The sequence below is a fragment of the Zootoca vivipara genome, chromosome 17, assembly GCF_963506605.1.
Source record: "Zootoca vivipara chromosome 17, rZooViv1.1, whole genome shotgun sequence".
In the NCBI taxonomy this organism is placed as follows: domain Eukaryota; kingdom Metazoa; phylum Chordata; class Lepidosauria; order Squamata; family Lacertidae; genus Zootoca; species Zootoca vivipara.
In genome coordinates this window covers 38926709-38940676 of record NC_083292.1, presented here as the reverse complement: position 1 = coordinate 38940676, position 13968 = coordinate 38926709, and the positions used below count along the sequence as shown (strand labels likewise).

Below are 13968 nucleotides of genomic sequence, written 5' to 3'. Positions count from 1 at the left end.
AGCTGCGACCCTACGGCGGCGGCTCCCCCGCCCTCAACGCCCCTCTCTCGGCAGGGGCAGCAAGGGAGAGCGGCTGGGGGGGGGGCGCATTGCAAAGAAGGAAACAGCAGCCAATGCCCGGAGAGGGCAATGGACGCAGGGGGAGCGGAGAGCTGTGCCGCCCCCCAAGGCAGCTCCTTTCCTATTGCCGGCGGTGGGGGGCGGTGAGGAAGGGTCACTGCCGCTGGGCTACTCCTGCCGCCGGCAATCCGGTGCAAACGCCCATACGCAGCTTCCTTGCAGCAGCCACGACCAACACCTTCGGGCGCCGCCCCCCACTCCTCCTTTGCAGGCTTCTGCCCACCGAGGCTGAACTGGCTCCTGTCGGTGCACTTCCTCTCCCGGCCCAGGAGGAGTCTCAGTAGCAACTCCTAACTCAGGGGGGGGTAGGGGGTGCGGAGGGGGGAAGGGGGCGATTCCCAGCCCGCGGCGCCGACGATCGCAGTGCAGCCTACTGGGAGGCAGAGCGCGGCAGCAGCTGCAACCAATGCAGGGAGCCGCGTCTCCTTCGCTTGCCAGCCCAGCAGAACTCTTAGGCAGGAGAGGTTGCCGCCCGGCAGGGCTTTCCATTGGGAGGCACGAAGGCTTTAGTGGGCGGGGATTGGTGCAAATGTAGGCAGGGCGGGCTGAGAGGAGGAGCCGCCGCCGAGGAGCCGCGGCACCAGCAGCGTTTCCTCCCCCCTCCCCTCCCATGTCAACAAGCGGGGCGCCTGCGCAGGGTATTTGCTTCCCTAGTCGGGCCCGCGGTTTGGCCTTCTGGGGGGGGGGCAGCTGCACCCCCCTGCCCCATGCTGGGTACACCTATGATCTTAGGCCAACCCCAACATCTCTCACCACCAAAGGAAAACAAGGGAACAACAGAGAACCTACACAAGTGATGCTGACAAAAACCCCACACACTTATCAAGCACAACAGAAACATTGTCACCCCATCCTCCCCCCATCTACTTTCCTTCCCCTCTCCTCACCAATGTCTCAACAAATGAAACTGATTTGTAAAAATATTATTAATAATAATAATAATAATAATAATAATAATGGAAAACCCGGACATCAAAAAGTTGTTGAGCTTTTTCCAGTTTTGCCCAAAGTTGTTGTTGAGCTTTCTGAGGAAACTTGCCAAAACCTTCACTTCCGCCCTAGGTTGCCATACGTCCGGATTTTCCCAGTCAATACGTGATTTCCGCCTGGACACTGTTTCCGACAGCCAAATCCTGGTTATGTCCGGATGTATGGCAACCCTAATTTTAATTCTTTCCATAAGCAGCTTTTAGGCTGGTTGGTGGGTTTTCCCAGTCAAGCAGTGGCTGCATTTCATGAAATAAGTAAATAAAGACATCTTCTCCAGAGGCTGATCTCTTCCACTTTAGACACCCATCCTGCCAATCACCTGTGTCTCTCTCACCTGTCAGGTTTGGGCTCACGTCTCTGAAGGTGACGGCACGTCGTTTGTTATTCCTGATGAACCATCCCACCAGCCCGTCGAAAGTTCCTGGTTGCAGCCCCGCCAGGGATAGAAAGGAATTACGATACTTGGCAGCTTGCCTTGCGAAAGGCACAGACTTCTTGGCTTGAGAGCTACAGACCGGACTGGTTTTTCCTTCATCCACTTATCGCGGGCTGGTCGGCTGAGGCCCTCCCTCGGGGTGCTGGGTGGAGGTGACTGTCACTGCCAGCCGCTCACGTAGGACAACGCACTCGCTGCTGTCCGGGAGAGAGACACAAAAAACAGCCAGGTATGTTCCTCAGATGTGGTTTTTTTTTAAGGGATTCGCATTTGGGAGTTGCCAACTTTTAAAGACCGATCCTGCTCCTCTGCCTTTGTGAGCTGCTTGATGCATAGAAGACTGGGAGGGTGAAGCTTTCACCCACCGCCTCCACTCTGGGAAAAGGTCTCACCTGCTTAATTCCTGCTGTTTAACATCATAGGAGCCAGGCGACTTTAGAAAGCTGGGAAGAAGTTGGCAACCCACCTAAGACCTGGGATTCAGTTTAAGGCAGGCAGGTGGAATGATGGACTATTTCTCAAACTGATCAAACTATTTTTCAAACTGATCCTGAAGACAAAAATGAGGGGGGGGGAGAGTAAATTTTCAAAAGTGGATTAGTCTCAAACCATATTCCGCCTCAGTGAGACCTTAGGCAGGTGTCCCAAGGGATCTCTTGAGGGGTAGCAAGATGTCATTTTTAAAAATCTGTATTGCGGCTAGTATTCTCCAGGAATTTCCCCCCCAGTCCTCTTTTAAAGCCATCCAACTTGGTGGCCATTATCACCTCCAGTGCCAGGGAGTTCCGCAGTTTAACTCTGCACTGCGTGAAGAATGTCTTTCTTCCACCTGTCCTGAATCTTCCAGCGTTCATCTTCGCTAGTTTTACGACAGACCTTTCTCATGCTCAAACGTTAGTAAGTGTTAAGATTCCTCCATCTCAGACACGGAGATCAAGTGGGATCTCTCTGTGCTGTCTAGCTTGCGATAACAGGCCCCCCCCCGTCTGTTGTTTTTGAAAGCTCAGATTTGGCAGCTGCGGGTGCAAGATGTCGCTGGTGAACGGAATCGAGAGACGATCCTTGGTCAACGAAATCCTCAGGCACTTGCCCCTTGCGGATAAGGTGAGTGGTTGGCTTGGCACTCGCTGAATCATGGAGATTTCAGAGTTTCCAGTGACCATTCCATCTCTTGTCTTATTTTGCTCTAGACAGCTGTTTGGGGCACTCTGGGGACTATCAGACCCCACCTGAACTTTGAGGTGGAAAAAGATGTCCAAGCTCTCCTTGACGCCGTCAGTGGGAAAGGTAATCACAAATCACAGCTGTGGCATTCGTGTGTTGTGTTCTTGCTGTTTTTTCCAATGTGTGTGTGTGTCTGTATATATGTAATTTGCGAATCCACAGAACAGCCCTGTGAGATGGGTTAACCTCAGAAGTAGCGATTTGACTGAAGGTCACTCAATGAACTTTATCTCTTAATGAGAAAGGAACTGAATGCGAGCCGCTGCCCTCTATACCACTCGACAGCGTCACATTCAGCTGAGTTTTAATTGATGCACGTCAGGACTCGAACCCGTAACCCTGGCACCTTACGAATGGCACCACGTAGGAGACTCGGGCCGAAAAAGTGGGATGCAAACCAACAGATCCCTTTTGTATAAAGTGTGCAGTTATGTATACATGTTTGATTCATAAATGTGACTTCTCCTGTTACAGAATTGCAAGGGGGGCGATTTATATATGTGAAGAACACATACAGAGAACCACGGTTTAGTGGTTAGCCTCTAAATTTGCTATCCATTGTGACAGGTGTCAAATATGTAACCGTCATTGACCTACTGACTAACAGGAGCAATGAACAGAGGCAGCAAATTGCTGAAGAGTTCCTGAATTTCACTAAACAGGTGAGGATGGGAAGGAGCAAACTCCTCTTAGATCTGGAGTTTTATTGGGGGAAGGGAATCCTATATTAGGGGGTTTCAATATGACCCTTCAAATGTCCATCTGAGTGTCTGCTTTCTATAAACTGGCTAGTTTGCCAGCTTTGGCCCATCTTGACTTTACCAGCCATAGTTGTTGTAGTAGTAGTAGTAATAATAATAATAATAATAATAATAATAATAATAATAATATATTATTTATACCCCACCCATCTGGCTGGGTTTCCCCAGTCACTCTGAGCGGCTCCCAACAGAATATTAAAAACACAATAAAAGATCAGACATTAAAAACGTCCCTAAACAGGGCTGCCTTCAGTTCTCTTCTAAAAGTCAGCTAGTTATCTCCTTGACATCTGATGGGAGGGCATTCCACAGGGCGGGTGCCACCACCGAGAAGGCCCTCTGCCTGGTTCCCTGTAACTTCGCTTCTCGCAGTGAGGGAACCACCAGAAGGCCCTTGGCGCTGGACCTCAGTGTCCGGGCAGTACAATGGGGGTGGAGACGCTCCTTCAGGTATACTGGGCCGAGGCCGTTTAGGGCTTTAAAGGTCAGCACCAACACTTTGAACTGTGCTCGGAAATGTACTGACCATAGTAGTTCATGCTTTTGTAACAGTCAGCTTAGACCACTGCAATGCACTTTGCATGGGGTAGCCTTTGAAGACTGTTCAGAAACGGTTTTAATCCTCCTCCTAAAGCATTTCTATTTCCCCTCCTCAGGACCTTATGAAAACTCTTGAAGCAGCTTTTTCTGGGCACCTAGAGGGCGTCATCGTGGGTCTGCTGAAGCCGGCAGCTCAGTTTGATGCTCATGAAATCAACCTGGCCCTGAAGGTACGGCCATCGGTCCCTGTCTTGCTCAGTCAGGCCATTTGTGCTTTCTAATTATAAGACAACTTGCCCATCTAGCTCAGTATTGTCTACACTGACTGGCAGCAGCTCTCTAGCAGGGAGATGCCGGAGATTGAACCCGGGATCCTCTGCATGCAAGAAAGCAGGCGCTTCATGCATTGGACTATGGCTTTGCCGGGTCTTTGGCTGTTTCATCCGCCTGGTCCTACATGGGGACCAGGAACTGAGTCAAGATGTGGTTGCTAGGCAACCACAACCTCCTCCATCCCGCACCATCCTAAAGCAAGGGGAGAGGGTAGCTTGCTTAGCCTACCCAGAATTTCAATCTGGTTTTAGTCTCTTGCTGTTTAAAGTTTTAATCTTAAATAACTGTTGCGAATTTTTCTTAGGACTGACTTTATTCATTAACTTTTTTTGCAAACTGCTTTGAGGGTGTGTACATTTTATTTGATTAAAACAAATCAATATATGCATTTTATGAAATAATAAAAGAATACTTAGCAGCTTGGAAGCTGACCGCAGCGGCTCTTCCTCTCCGCCCTCGTGCAGCCCTTGAGCTCCCTCGCCTTTTCAAGTGTTGCCACACTTCAGCTGCTGAGGAGGAGGTTACTCAACAAACGCCCTTCCTCTTTCCAGGGCCTGGAGGCAGATACGCTTTTCGAAATCCTCTCCACCCGAACCAGACAGCAACTCCGAGAGATCTTGGGTTGCTACAAGCATGGTAAAGAAGGAATGAAATTAAAAATGGTATACTTTCTAAACCCTGCCTTTTAAAGGACAGCTAACGGTGGAGGGTTGTGGATATACCTGGTTTGGAGAAATTGTAGAATTATTCATGCTTTCTGAGAATCCCCAGATCATTTTAAGCCATGGGTAGGCAAACTAAGGCCTGGAGGCTGGGTCCGGCCCAATCGCCTTCTAAATCTGACCTGTGGACAGTCCGGGAATCAGTGTGTTTTTACATGAGTAGAATGAGTGCTTTTATTTAAAATGCATCTGTAGGGCATAGGAATTCGTTCATTTTTTTCTTCAAAATATACTCCGTCCCCCCACAAGGTCTGAGGGACAATGGACCGGCCCCCTGCTGAAAAAGTTTGCTGACCCCTGCATTAAGCCGATAGGCTGCAGATTTCGGGACAGGGGGAAAGCAAGTTATCCTCTGCGCAATGCACCGTTAACCTGGAGAACTTGCCGCCACAAGATGGTATCATGGACTTCCCCCCCCCCCGTAAAGCTGATTATTTAAAGAAGCACTTCATATTATTTTTATTTGATGTAAGCTGCCTTGTATGTGCTTGTGTTTAAAGGTGGGGTGTTTGTTTATTTGTTTGCTTGTTTGTCCGAGCCTTCTTTTAGACACCAGCCTGCTAACATAAACAAGCCACTCAAGTCAGCATATAAAAATGAGGTCATTAAAAAAAAACCCAGCAGAAAACAGAAAAGAGAGAGATAGGTCCCACAGTTTTTGTTCTTGCTTAAAATCCTAATTGTTGTTTAGTTGTTTAGTCGTGTCCGACTCTTCGTGACCCCATGGACCAGAGCACGCCAGGCACAGGCACTCCTGTCTTCCACTGCCTCCCGCAGTTTGGTCAAACTCATGTTCGTAGCTTCGAGAACACTGTCCAACCATCTCGTCCTCTGTCGTCCCCTTCTCCTAGTGCCCTCCATCTTTCCCAACATCAGGGTCTTTTCCAGAAAGTCTTCCCTTCTCATGAGGTGGCCAAAGCATTGGAGCCTCAGCTTCAGGATCTGTCTTTCCAGTGAGCACTCAGGGCTGATTTCCTTCAGAATGGATAGGTTTGATCTTCTTGCAGTCCATGGGACTCTCAAGAGTCTCCTCCAGCACCATAATTCAAAAGCATCAATTCTTCGGCGATCAGCCTTCTTTATGGTCCAGCTCTCACTTCCATACATCATCACTGGGAAAACCATAGCTTTAACTATATGGACCTTTCTAATAGCATTGCTTAACTCCTAAAATCATAGAATCATAGAGTTGGAAGAGACCACAAGGGCTATCCAGTCCAACCCCCTGCCAAGCAGGAAACACCATCAAAGCATTCCTGACATATGGCTGTCAAGCCTCTGCTTAAAGACCTCCAAAGAAGGAGACTCCACCACACTCCTTGGCAGCAAGTTCCACTGTCGAACAGCTCTTACTATCAGATCTGGGTAAAACCATTTCTCTTTAATCCAAAATTGTTTCCTCCACTGTGCCTAGATTTCAGTTTGGACCTCGAGAAGGACATCGCTTCGAGAACCAGCGGCTTCCTTCAGGGCCTCCTGGATGCCTTGATCAAGGTAAAAGGGGGGGGAGGACCATTCAGAGACCCAGGACTCTGGACTAGGGGTGTCTTTAGATCAGGGGTGGGGAATCTCCTGCCCAGGGTCAAATGAGGTCACCTGGCCCTCTCTACCTGGCTCTAGGGACTCACCCCAGTCCATGCCCCTGGTCAGCCTTGCTTTGCACCCTCCTCAATTGGTTTTGCCCAGCTGGGAACTCTAGTTTGCTAAGGGCTCTTAGAGAACTGTAGCTCTGTGCAGGGGAAAACTACAGTTCTCAGGATTTGAGGGGGGGCTTTAAACGTGTGCTGAGTTTGCTTTGGTACAGATGGTCCTATGGTTGTTAAAAAAGAAGAGGAAGACTGTGATTAATTGCAGGAGTGCGTCTTTGGGGGTGAAGTCAAAGGGACGTTGTAAAGTGCTTAAATTTGGCCCAGGGTGACACAGGCAGTGCATACCTAAAATTCACACGTGCTGGTTTCTGTTATAGATGCAAATTTAGACTGCTTTTCAGAGGGAAAGCCATTCTGTGTGCAATATTTTTTCTCAAAATCACCTTTAAAAAGAAGAAATTTTAAAATGGAGGAGGAAGGGTTAAGGACCTTTGTTTTACTTCAGAAATATTTGGGGTTTCACATTTCCCCCAACAAAGCCTTTAATTAACCAGGAAGCATATTAAGGTTTTCTTTTATTATTTTAAAAATATTTTAATGTATTAAAGCATCAACCTGGTGCCCTCCAGACGTTTTGGCCTATTATTATTATTATTATTACTACTACTACTACTACTACTACTACTACTGCCCTTCACTGTAAGGTCCCAGGGTGGGTTCCAATATTAAAACACAATATTAAAAACCGTTTAAGACAACTTACCTCATGGGGCTGAGTCTGAAACATCCAGAGAGGCCCCAGGATGGTGAGACGGCCTTATAAGCAAGATTTATGTACCACTTAATAATAATAATAAAACTAAGCAGTGACATAAATAGTATAAAGTATTCATTGAAAAATCAGCAACTGAGCAGTCATTTAAAAACAACAACAGTGGACATAATCAAATTATCAAAATGCAATTACAGCAATCGGCGTTGGGAAGGGCTGTTTTAGGAGAGGATCTTGCCTTCCAAGCAGAGGAGCAAATATATTCTCTAAAAGCAACATCATGCCACCATCACCTCTGTTTTCGATTCAGGTTTCTGAGTTGCTGTTTTCACCCCAGGCTAATTAAACCAGCCAGCTCATCTGCATGCAATTAAAATGGCACATTGAAAAGAGCAAAAAATCTGGTGAGAGTCCTATTGCAAATATTTTTAAGTGGGGCGCACGGTAAATTTCACGCTTCTCATGTGCCTAACCTGTAAAAACATTCTCGGAAAACAGTGGCTCTGAAAATAAAAGCGGGTAAGTGGCTAGTCCTCATCGCCTTGTCCCCCAAATACTCTCTGCTTCTGTTGAAGATGTGGGTCTTGATGAGGTCATTACCTGCGTCTTAGCAAGAGTGTGAGATTGGACACTAGGGGTCCGAGCAGTTTCGCCTTTGCCCTGCTGTTTAAGCCCTAAATTGGAGCAAACATCAGTTGGAAGAAAACCCAATTGACATTTGCTCCGATTCAGCGGTTAAGGATCGGGTTTTCCCGGGTGAAAAGCGGAAGTGTGGTTTGAGACTTAAACTGGCCGTTCTCTAGGCCCATTGAAATCGGCAGAGTGGCTTAGAAACAGCTAGTTTAAGTTGTTTTGGCTGTGATGGGAGGAGTAAAGCGTAGTTATTCCAGATCTACGGTAACTCAAGGACTACCAGCCCATGGCCAATGTCATTGACACCTGGTTTTCTGCTTTCTCCCAGGGCAAACGGGAAAGGTACTCTGGTGTCATTGACTATGTCTTGATACGGCAAGATACACAGGTGAGACGTCCAAGGTTGGAAATGGGTCGTATTCAGACCCCCTGATCTCTCTGATCCATGAAAGCCCTGTTGTGATCATCTTCTGTCCCGTTGAAAATGAACCCCATGGTTCATAAAGGCCAAATGCATCAGAATACCCAACAAGGTTTTTTTGGCCTGATCCTGCCACAGAACTCTCCTCGAGCTTCCAAAGGATGTGTTCTGCCCATGCTCCCGCCGTATTTAATTTCTCATAAATTTCCCAGCAAGCTGACCGAATGGCTTTAAGGAATTTTAGCTGCTCCTGCAGATTCGAGGTGCATTTGTGCATGCTATGATAGATGGTGAAACAGCGATAAGGAACGCTTTTGCATAACCAAATGCTCTGTTCTGTATGTATGAGGGAAACTGTATGACATGATTTTAAAAATGGCAGCTCCACAACCGCCCCGATAAAAAGCTCTTCCTTGTCTCGCATTCCAGCTGTGTGAGGTTAAATGAATAATGATGGAGTTGGGGGAAAACCGGCTGCACGGGATCAGAGATAATTACGACCTAATAGGTTTGGGGGCTAAGGCCTCAGGCCTCCCCAGTTTCTATTAAGACTGGGTGCACTCCTTAAATGAGGCTCTGTTCTTACTCGTGTTTAATACTGAGACAGAGGGAAAGGTACTGGGCCTCACATGTTCTATTCCTAATTTGAAGGTAGCGCTAAACACAGGGACCCCTGCTATAAATAAGTCAGAAATTAGATCGTTTTAACAAAAGGGGGGGGAACCACCTCTATGGAAAAATCGCTTTTTAAAATTCCCTGCTCTCTGGCGCCATCTGTTGCATGTTTATAGCGCATTCAAATTGCAGTTTCTTTACTAATGTAGCTGAGTCCTCAGATATGTGAGGAGCAGACTCAGGTTACTCTGTGACTGGATGGTGCCAATTTCACTCTGCGCATGTTCTGGGGATTTCATGCATTGCTTCTACACCCCATGTCTTGTAGGCTCATAGCCTGGTGCTTTAAATAGGTCACGCAGCACTGGGCTGAGTACTGAGCCCTGAATTAAGTTGTTACGACAGATATATCAACCCAAAGAAGCTGTTGTTACTTCAACTGTGCAATTGTTTTGTTCAACGGTGTGTGTCTGTGGGTTCTTCCAGGCCCTCGTGGGTCCCGGAGGCGGCGACCCAGGCAGGTTGGATGGGAGCGAGTGGATCAGGATCCTAACCGAGCGGAGCCCCCGACATCTAAACAGAGGCAAGACCTAGTTTGCAATGCTTGCAGTTGCTGCTTCTGGGAAGGGGAGCTGTGTTCAGCCATGTTGGCATTCTATGCAATGTACTAAAACGGCGTTCTAATGGGCCCCTGAGTCAAGGGCCAATAGGCTATTCAGGGGGTCTTCCCTTCAGTGATTTTGCTTTCGAAGTGACCCCTTCGGAGTGTAAGGAATTCTCCCTCAATCCTCATCATGTGTTGAGCAGTGAATTGAAAATTCAAAAGATCCCTGTCGGTCTGTGTTGGCACTACTAAGCCAGGCAGACCAATGGCCTGGCTCTGTATAATGCTTAGAAACAGTCTGGCTGAATCCTTTCTTACTCCCACAGTGTTCGTCTGGTACCACAAGATGACTGGGCTCCAGGTGGAGGAAGCCATGAAGAAGCACTTAGAGGGGAAGGCCCTCGAGGCTGGCTTGACTCTGGGTAGGTAAGGGGGCTTGGGCTGGATGTGGCTCCCCAGAGCCTTTCTATCTGTCCTGCTGTGTGTGTGTGTGTGTGTGTGTGTGTGTGTGTGTGTGTGTGTGTGAATGCCAGGATATCTTGGTCAGACCCCACCTGAAATACTGTGTCCAATTCTGGGCACCACAATTTAAGAAGGATGTTGACAAGCTGGAAGGTGTGCAGAGGAGGGCGACCGAGATGAGCAAGGGTCTGGAAACCAAGCCTGATGAGGAACGGTTGAAGGAGCTGGGTATGTTTAGCCTGGAAAAGAGGAGACTGAGAGGAGATATGATAGGCATCTTCAAATATCTTATGGAAGAAGGAACAAACTTGTTTTCTCCAGCTCTGGAAGGTAGGACTTGAACCAATGGCTTCAAGTTACAGGAAAGGAGATTCCGACTAAACATCAGGAATAACTTTCTGACAGGGGAACGGTCTCCCTCTGGAGGTTGTGGACTCTCCTTCCTTGTAGATATTTAAGCAGAAGTTAGATGGCCATCTGTCATGGATGCTTTAGTTGAGATCCCTGCATTGCAGGGGGTTGGACTAGATGACCCTTGGGTCCCTTCCGACTCTACAATTCTGATCCTATGTATGCGAATGATATCTATTTGTGAGCAGGGCGTGTAAGTCTCTCTGCTTTTGACTCTGGCCTCATCTGCCGTAAAGGAGCGCGGAAATAATGCACCAAACATGCTCAGGGACACTCTCGTCCTTGACAATTTCATGTTTTCTGTAGCGAGGTCTGGCCCGGAACAAGCAGAAACTGAGATTATAGGTAGCGGCTCAGAAACCTGAGTTCGGAGCAACCCTGACAGAAATGCTCACGGGATGGGCAAGCCTCTCTTGGCTGGCCTAGCCTACCTTACAAGGTGGGTTGTGAGAATACACGGGGGGGGGGATTTCTTCCCCATAACCAACTGGGCATGACCCAGAGCTGTTTGGCTGAGGAGGAGGAGGAAGTCAACAGGTCAAGCTGCTCCAGCACAAAGGTGTAATGTTGGGGAGGGCCTCACCTGGTGAATTTCTACCTGTGATACAGTGGTTAAAGACACACGGAAAGGTGGGGATTTTAGAAAAGAAAGATTGGCTTGTTATGAGTATGCTTCAAATAACTGAAGATGGTTTTCAGAGACGATATGAGAACATGTTGGTCATCCGATTGGTTTATTATCATTACTGTATTATTATTATTATTATTATTATTATTATTATTATTATTATTCTAAATCCATGTCCTTTTGCAGTCTCCATCCTCAGAAACACCCCTCTCTATTTTGCCACAAAGCTCTACCAAGCGGTTAAGGTGAGGAGGATTAATCCACCCTTCTTTCTATCTTTCGCTCTGTCGCACAAGTGTATCCTTCCCTTTTTCCAGGAATTTGGATAAAGTGTTTTGGGCACCAAAATGGCCGCAGTCAGGGCACGGCTGGCTGCAAAACGGCTCCTCTGCTGTTGCTTTAGGATTGCAAATGAGACATGATTTATTGCACATACGAAAACCTTTAGATTCACACTGTGTTTCCTTTTGTGCCCTAAATTGGCGCGGTGGCATAACGGAATGACAATGTCATTTGTGTAATTAATTGCGAAAGTTGTAATTTTGTCACAGCGGATGGCGAGATGAAGAACGGAATTTTTTTTTGGGGGGGGTAATGCCTCTTTACACCCCTCCCGTAAGGGTGCCATTTGCCCTCCGCCAAAGCCTTGCAAATAATCCCACCAAATTAACACACACACACCCGCTTTCTTAAATTGTGAGATTGCTATGACACCTACAATATAAAGATATCCTAACCCTCACCTGTCTGCTCTTTAAAGGGTCCAGGAACCTGCCCAAGAACTCTGGCTCGCATCCTGATTTCCCGTAGCGAAACCGACCTGCTGAGTATCCGTGCTGAGTTCAGGAAGCATTATGGGATTTCTCTCTACTCCTTCATCCAGGTAAGAGCTCCAGGCTTTATCTACTGCGGGTGGGGAGTGGACAGAGATGGAGGAAGAGTAGGGGTCCAGGGTTGCTCCATCAGCATCACAACTTTGGGCCCCTCCCCTCCTTGAACTTTACCATCCCAGCCGGTCCCTGAAACAGCGTGCAAACTCGGAACTTGAGCCCGAGTTTGCTGATTTCCTCCTCCCTCCTGATTCGTTTTCTTTTTGTGCTGCGTCTTTTTTCCTTAAGTGAGGTGTAAGAGGAGGGAGCCCTTTTTGGCTGAAAAGTGGGGATGTCTTTAAATGAAATTAATCTGGTTGGCCATTATGGGATGTTTATTTAGCTAGACCTTTCGTCTGATCCTGCCGGATCCTGATAAGCGTATGGTCAGGTCAGCAGAGGGGAATAGAATATCTCCCCTTTTGAATATAAGTGCGTAATTCTGGGTGGGCTGTGCCTTCTAAAATCCTTTTTTATCTTCCACCAGGCTGAAATGAACGGCAGTTACCAGACCGCCTTGCTTGGTCTGTGCAGAGCAGAAGATCTGTAAGTTATCCCCTCTGCCGACGAGCCTCTGTGTGTAAAAGCAGTCTACCTCTGAATACTAAGCATACGCTTACACCAGCCAACCTCCTCTTCATCCCGAAGGCCCTGCAGTCCCACCCAGAAGTCGCCCTCAGAGGATCTCGATTCTCCATTTGCGTTAATTTCTTCTAGCTTCTCGATTGGTTCTGGAACTATTCGGGGGAGGGGGGGCTGGGAATGATTTAAGAAGAAAGAGCGAGGTGCTGTACGTTTTTCTTGCTGAGCCAATAAACTGTTTAATTTGGTTGCGAACATCCAGCCATTTCTGTGCTGGGGGTGGGTGTGTGCAAAATGGAATTAACGGCTCATGAGTCGCAGAGACCGTTCCTCCACGGGACACGGCTGGCTGCCTTTTTCTCCTTCACTGGGCGATACCAACCAATCAGGGATCCTGTGCTGAATTCACATTTACGGAATCTGGAACATCTGTGGCCCTGCAGATGTGGTTGGACTCTATCACCTATAGTCAGTGTTTGTGGAAGCTGTAGTCCCTCAATATCTGGGGAGGGGGCACAGGTGCCCCCACCCCACCCCGCATCCATCCCAGCAGCAAAGGATAACCTATCAGCCTTTCTGCAACAAAACCTGCAACATCCCCTTTCCTGGAACGGTGGAATTTAATATATATTGCAGGTCTTTCTGTCTTGGTAAGCTCAGCTTTTCTCCACCACCTGACCTACGAATTTAGCACCACCCTTTGTTTAAAAATGAAGTAGGTGATAATAAAGTAAAGTACCTCTGAGCGTATAACTTGAGTGTGTTTTTTTTCTTCCTGAGGCAGATGTAAAAGGATTTGGCACCCCATCCCACCTCCCCGTTTTAAAAACTGAGTTGGGCTGCACTCTCTCATATCGTTTGAAAACAGGCTGGGAAATTGCCTTGGTTAAAGCAGGCAGCAGATTGGGCGTTAAGAACAAGAATGGGGAAACTTTCAAAAAACTGTGAGGGGCAGGAACTTAGAAAGAGGCGTTCCTTATTTTCCACCAGGCATGATGAGACAATACAGCAGTCTTAGAACAGGAAGACTCCTTGCTTTGTGCACTAAAAGGGAGCGTGTTTTCTTGTCTACCCTACGAGGCAGAGGCTGGCCCTCAAGGACACACCCAGGGAGCTTCATGGCCGAGTGGGGATTTGAACCCTGGTTCTCCCAAGTCCTAGACCAATTCTCTAACCGCTGTACCATACTGGATCTCTACCCCGCACTGGAGTTCCTGCTCCTCCATCCCTCAAAATGTTTGGGGCACATCACGGCT

General features: G+C 47.8%; 1 protein-coding gene across 2 annotated transcripts; it reads left to right on the top strand.

The window, feature by feature from the left end:
- Positions 1 to 1610: 1610 nt before the first annotated feature.
- ANXA9 (annexin A9) lies at positions 1611 to 13809 on the top strand. Of its 2 annotated transcripts, none has more exons than XM_035099019.2 (13): positions 1611 to 1775; positions 2554 to 2650; positions 2737 to 2833; positions 3338 to 3432; positions 4188 to 4301; positions 4956 to 5040; positions 6541 to 6620; positions 8449 to 8508; positions 9643 to 9739; positions 10087 to 10182; positions 11448 to 11506; positions 12022 to 12144; positions 12618 to 13809. In XM_035099019.2, exons 2-13 carry the CDS (start codon positions 2576 to 2578, stop codon positions 12678 to 12680), a joined length of 1044 nt encoding a protein of 347 aa, XP_034954910.1. In that variant the 5' UTR covers positions 1611 to 1775; positions 2554 to 2575; the 3' UTR covers positions 12681 to 13809. The 2 variants fall into 2 exon arrangements, with proteins under 2 accessions (XP_034954910.1, XP_034954908.1); XM_035099017.2 differs by having other exon boundaries at positions 2549 to 2650.
- The last annotated feature ends 159 nt before the right edge of the window (positions 13810 to 13968 follow it).

Excerpts from the sequence above, each read along its gene's own strand:
- ANXA9 (XM_035099019.2), top strand. The coding sequence starts at position 2,576 with ATGTCGCTGGTGAACGGAATCGAGAGACGATCCTTGGTCAACGAAATC. Across the intron at positions 2,834-3,337 it reads TGACGCCGTCAGTGGGAAAG|GTGTCAAATATGTAACCGTC; the intron begins GTAATCACAAAT and ends CCATTGTGACAG. Across the intron at positions 3,433-4,187 it reads TCCTGAATTTCACTAAACAG|GACCTTATGAAAACTCTTGA; the intron begins GTGAGGATGGGA and ends TCCCCTCCTCAG.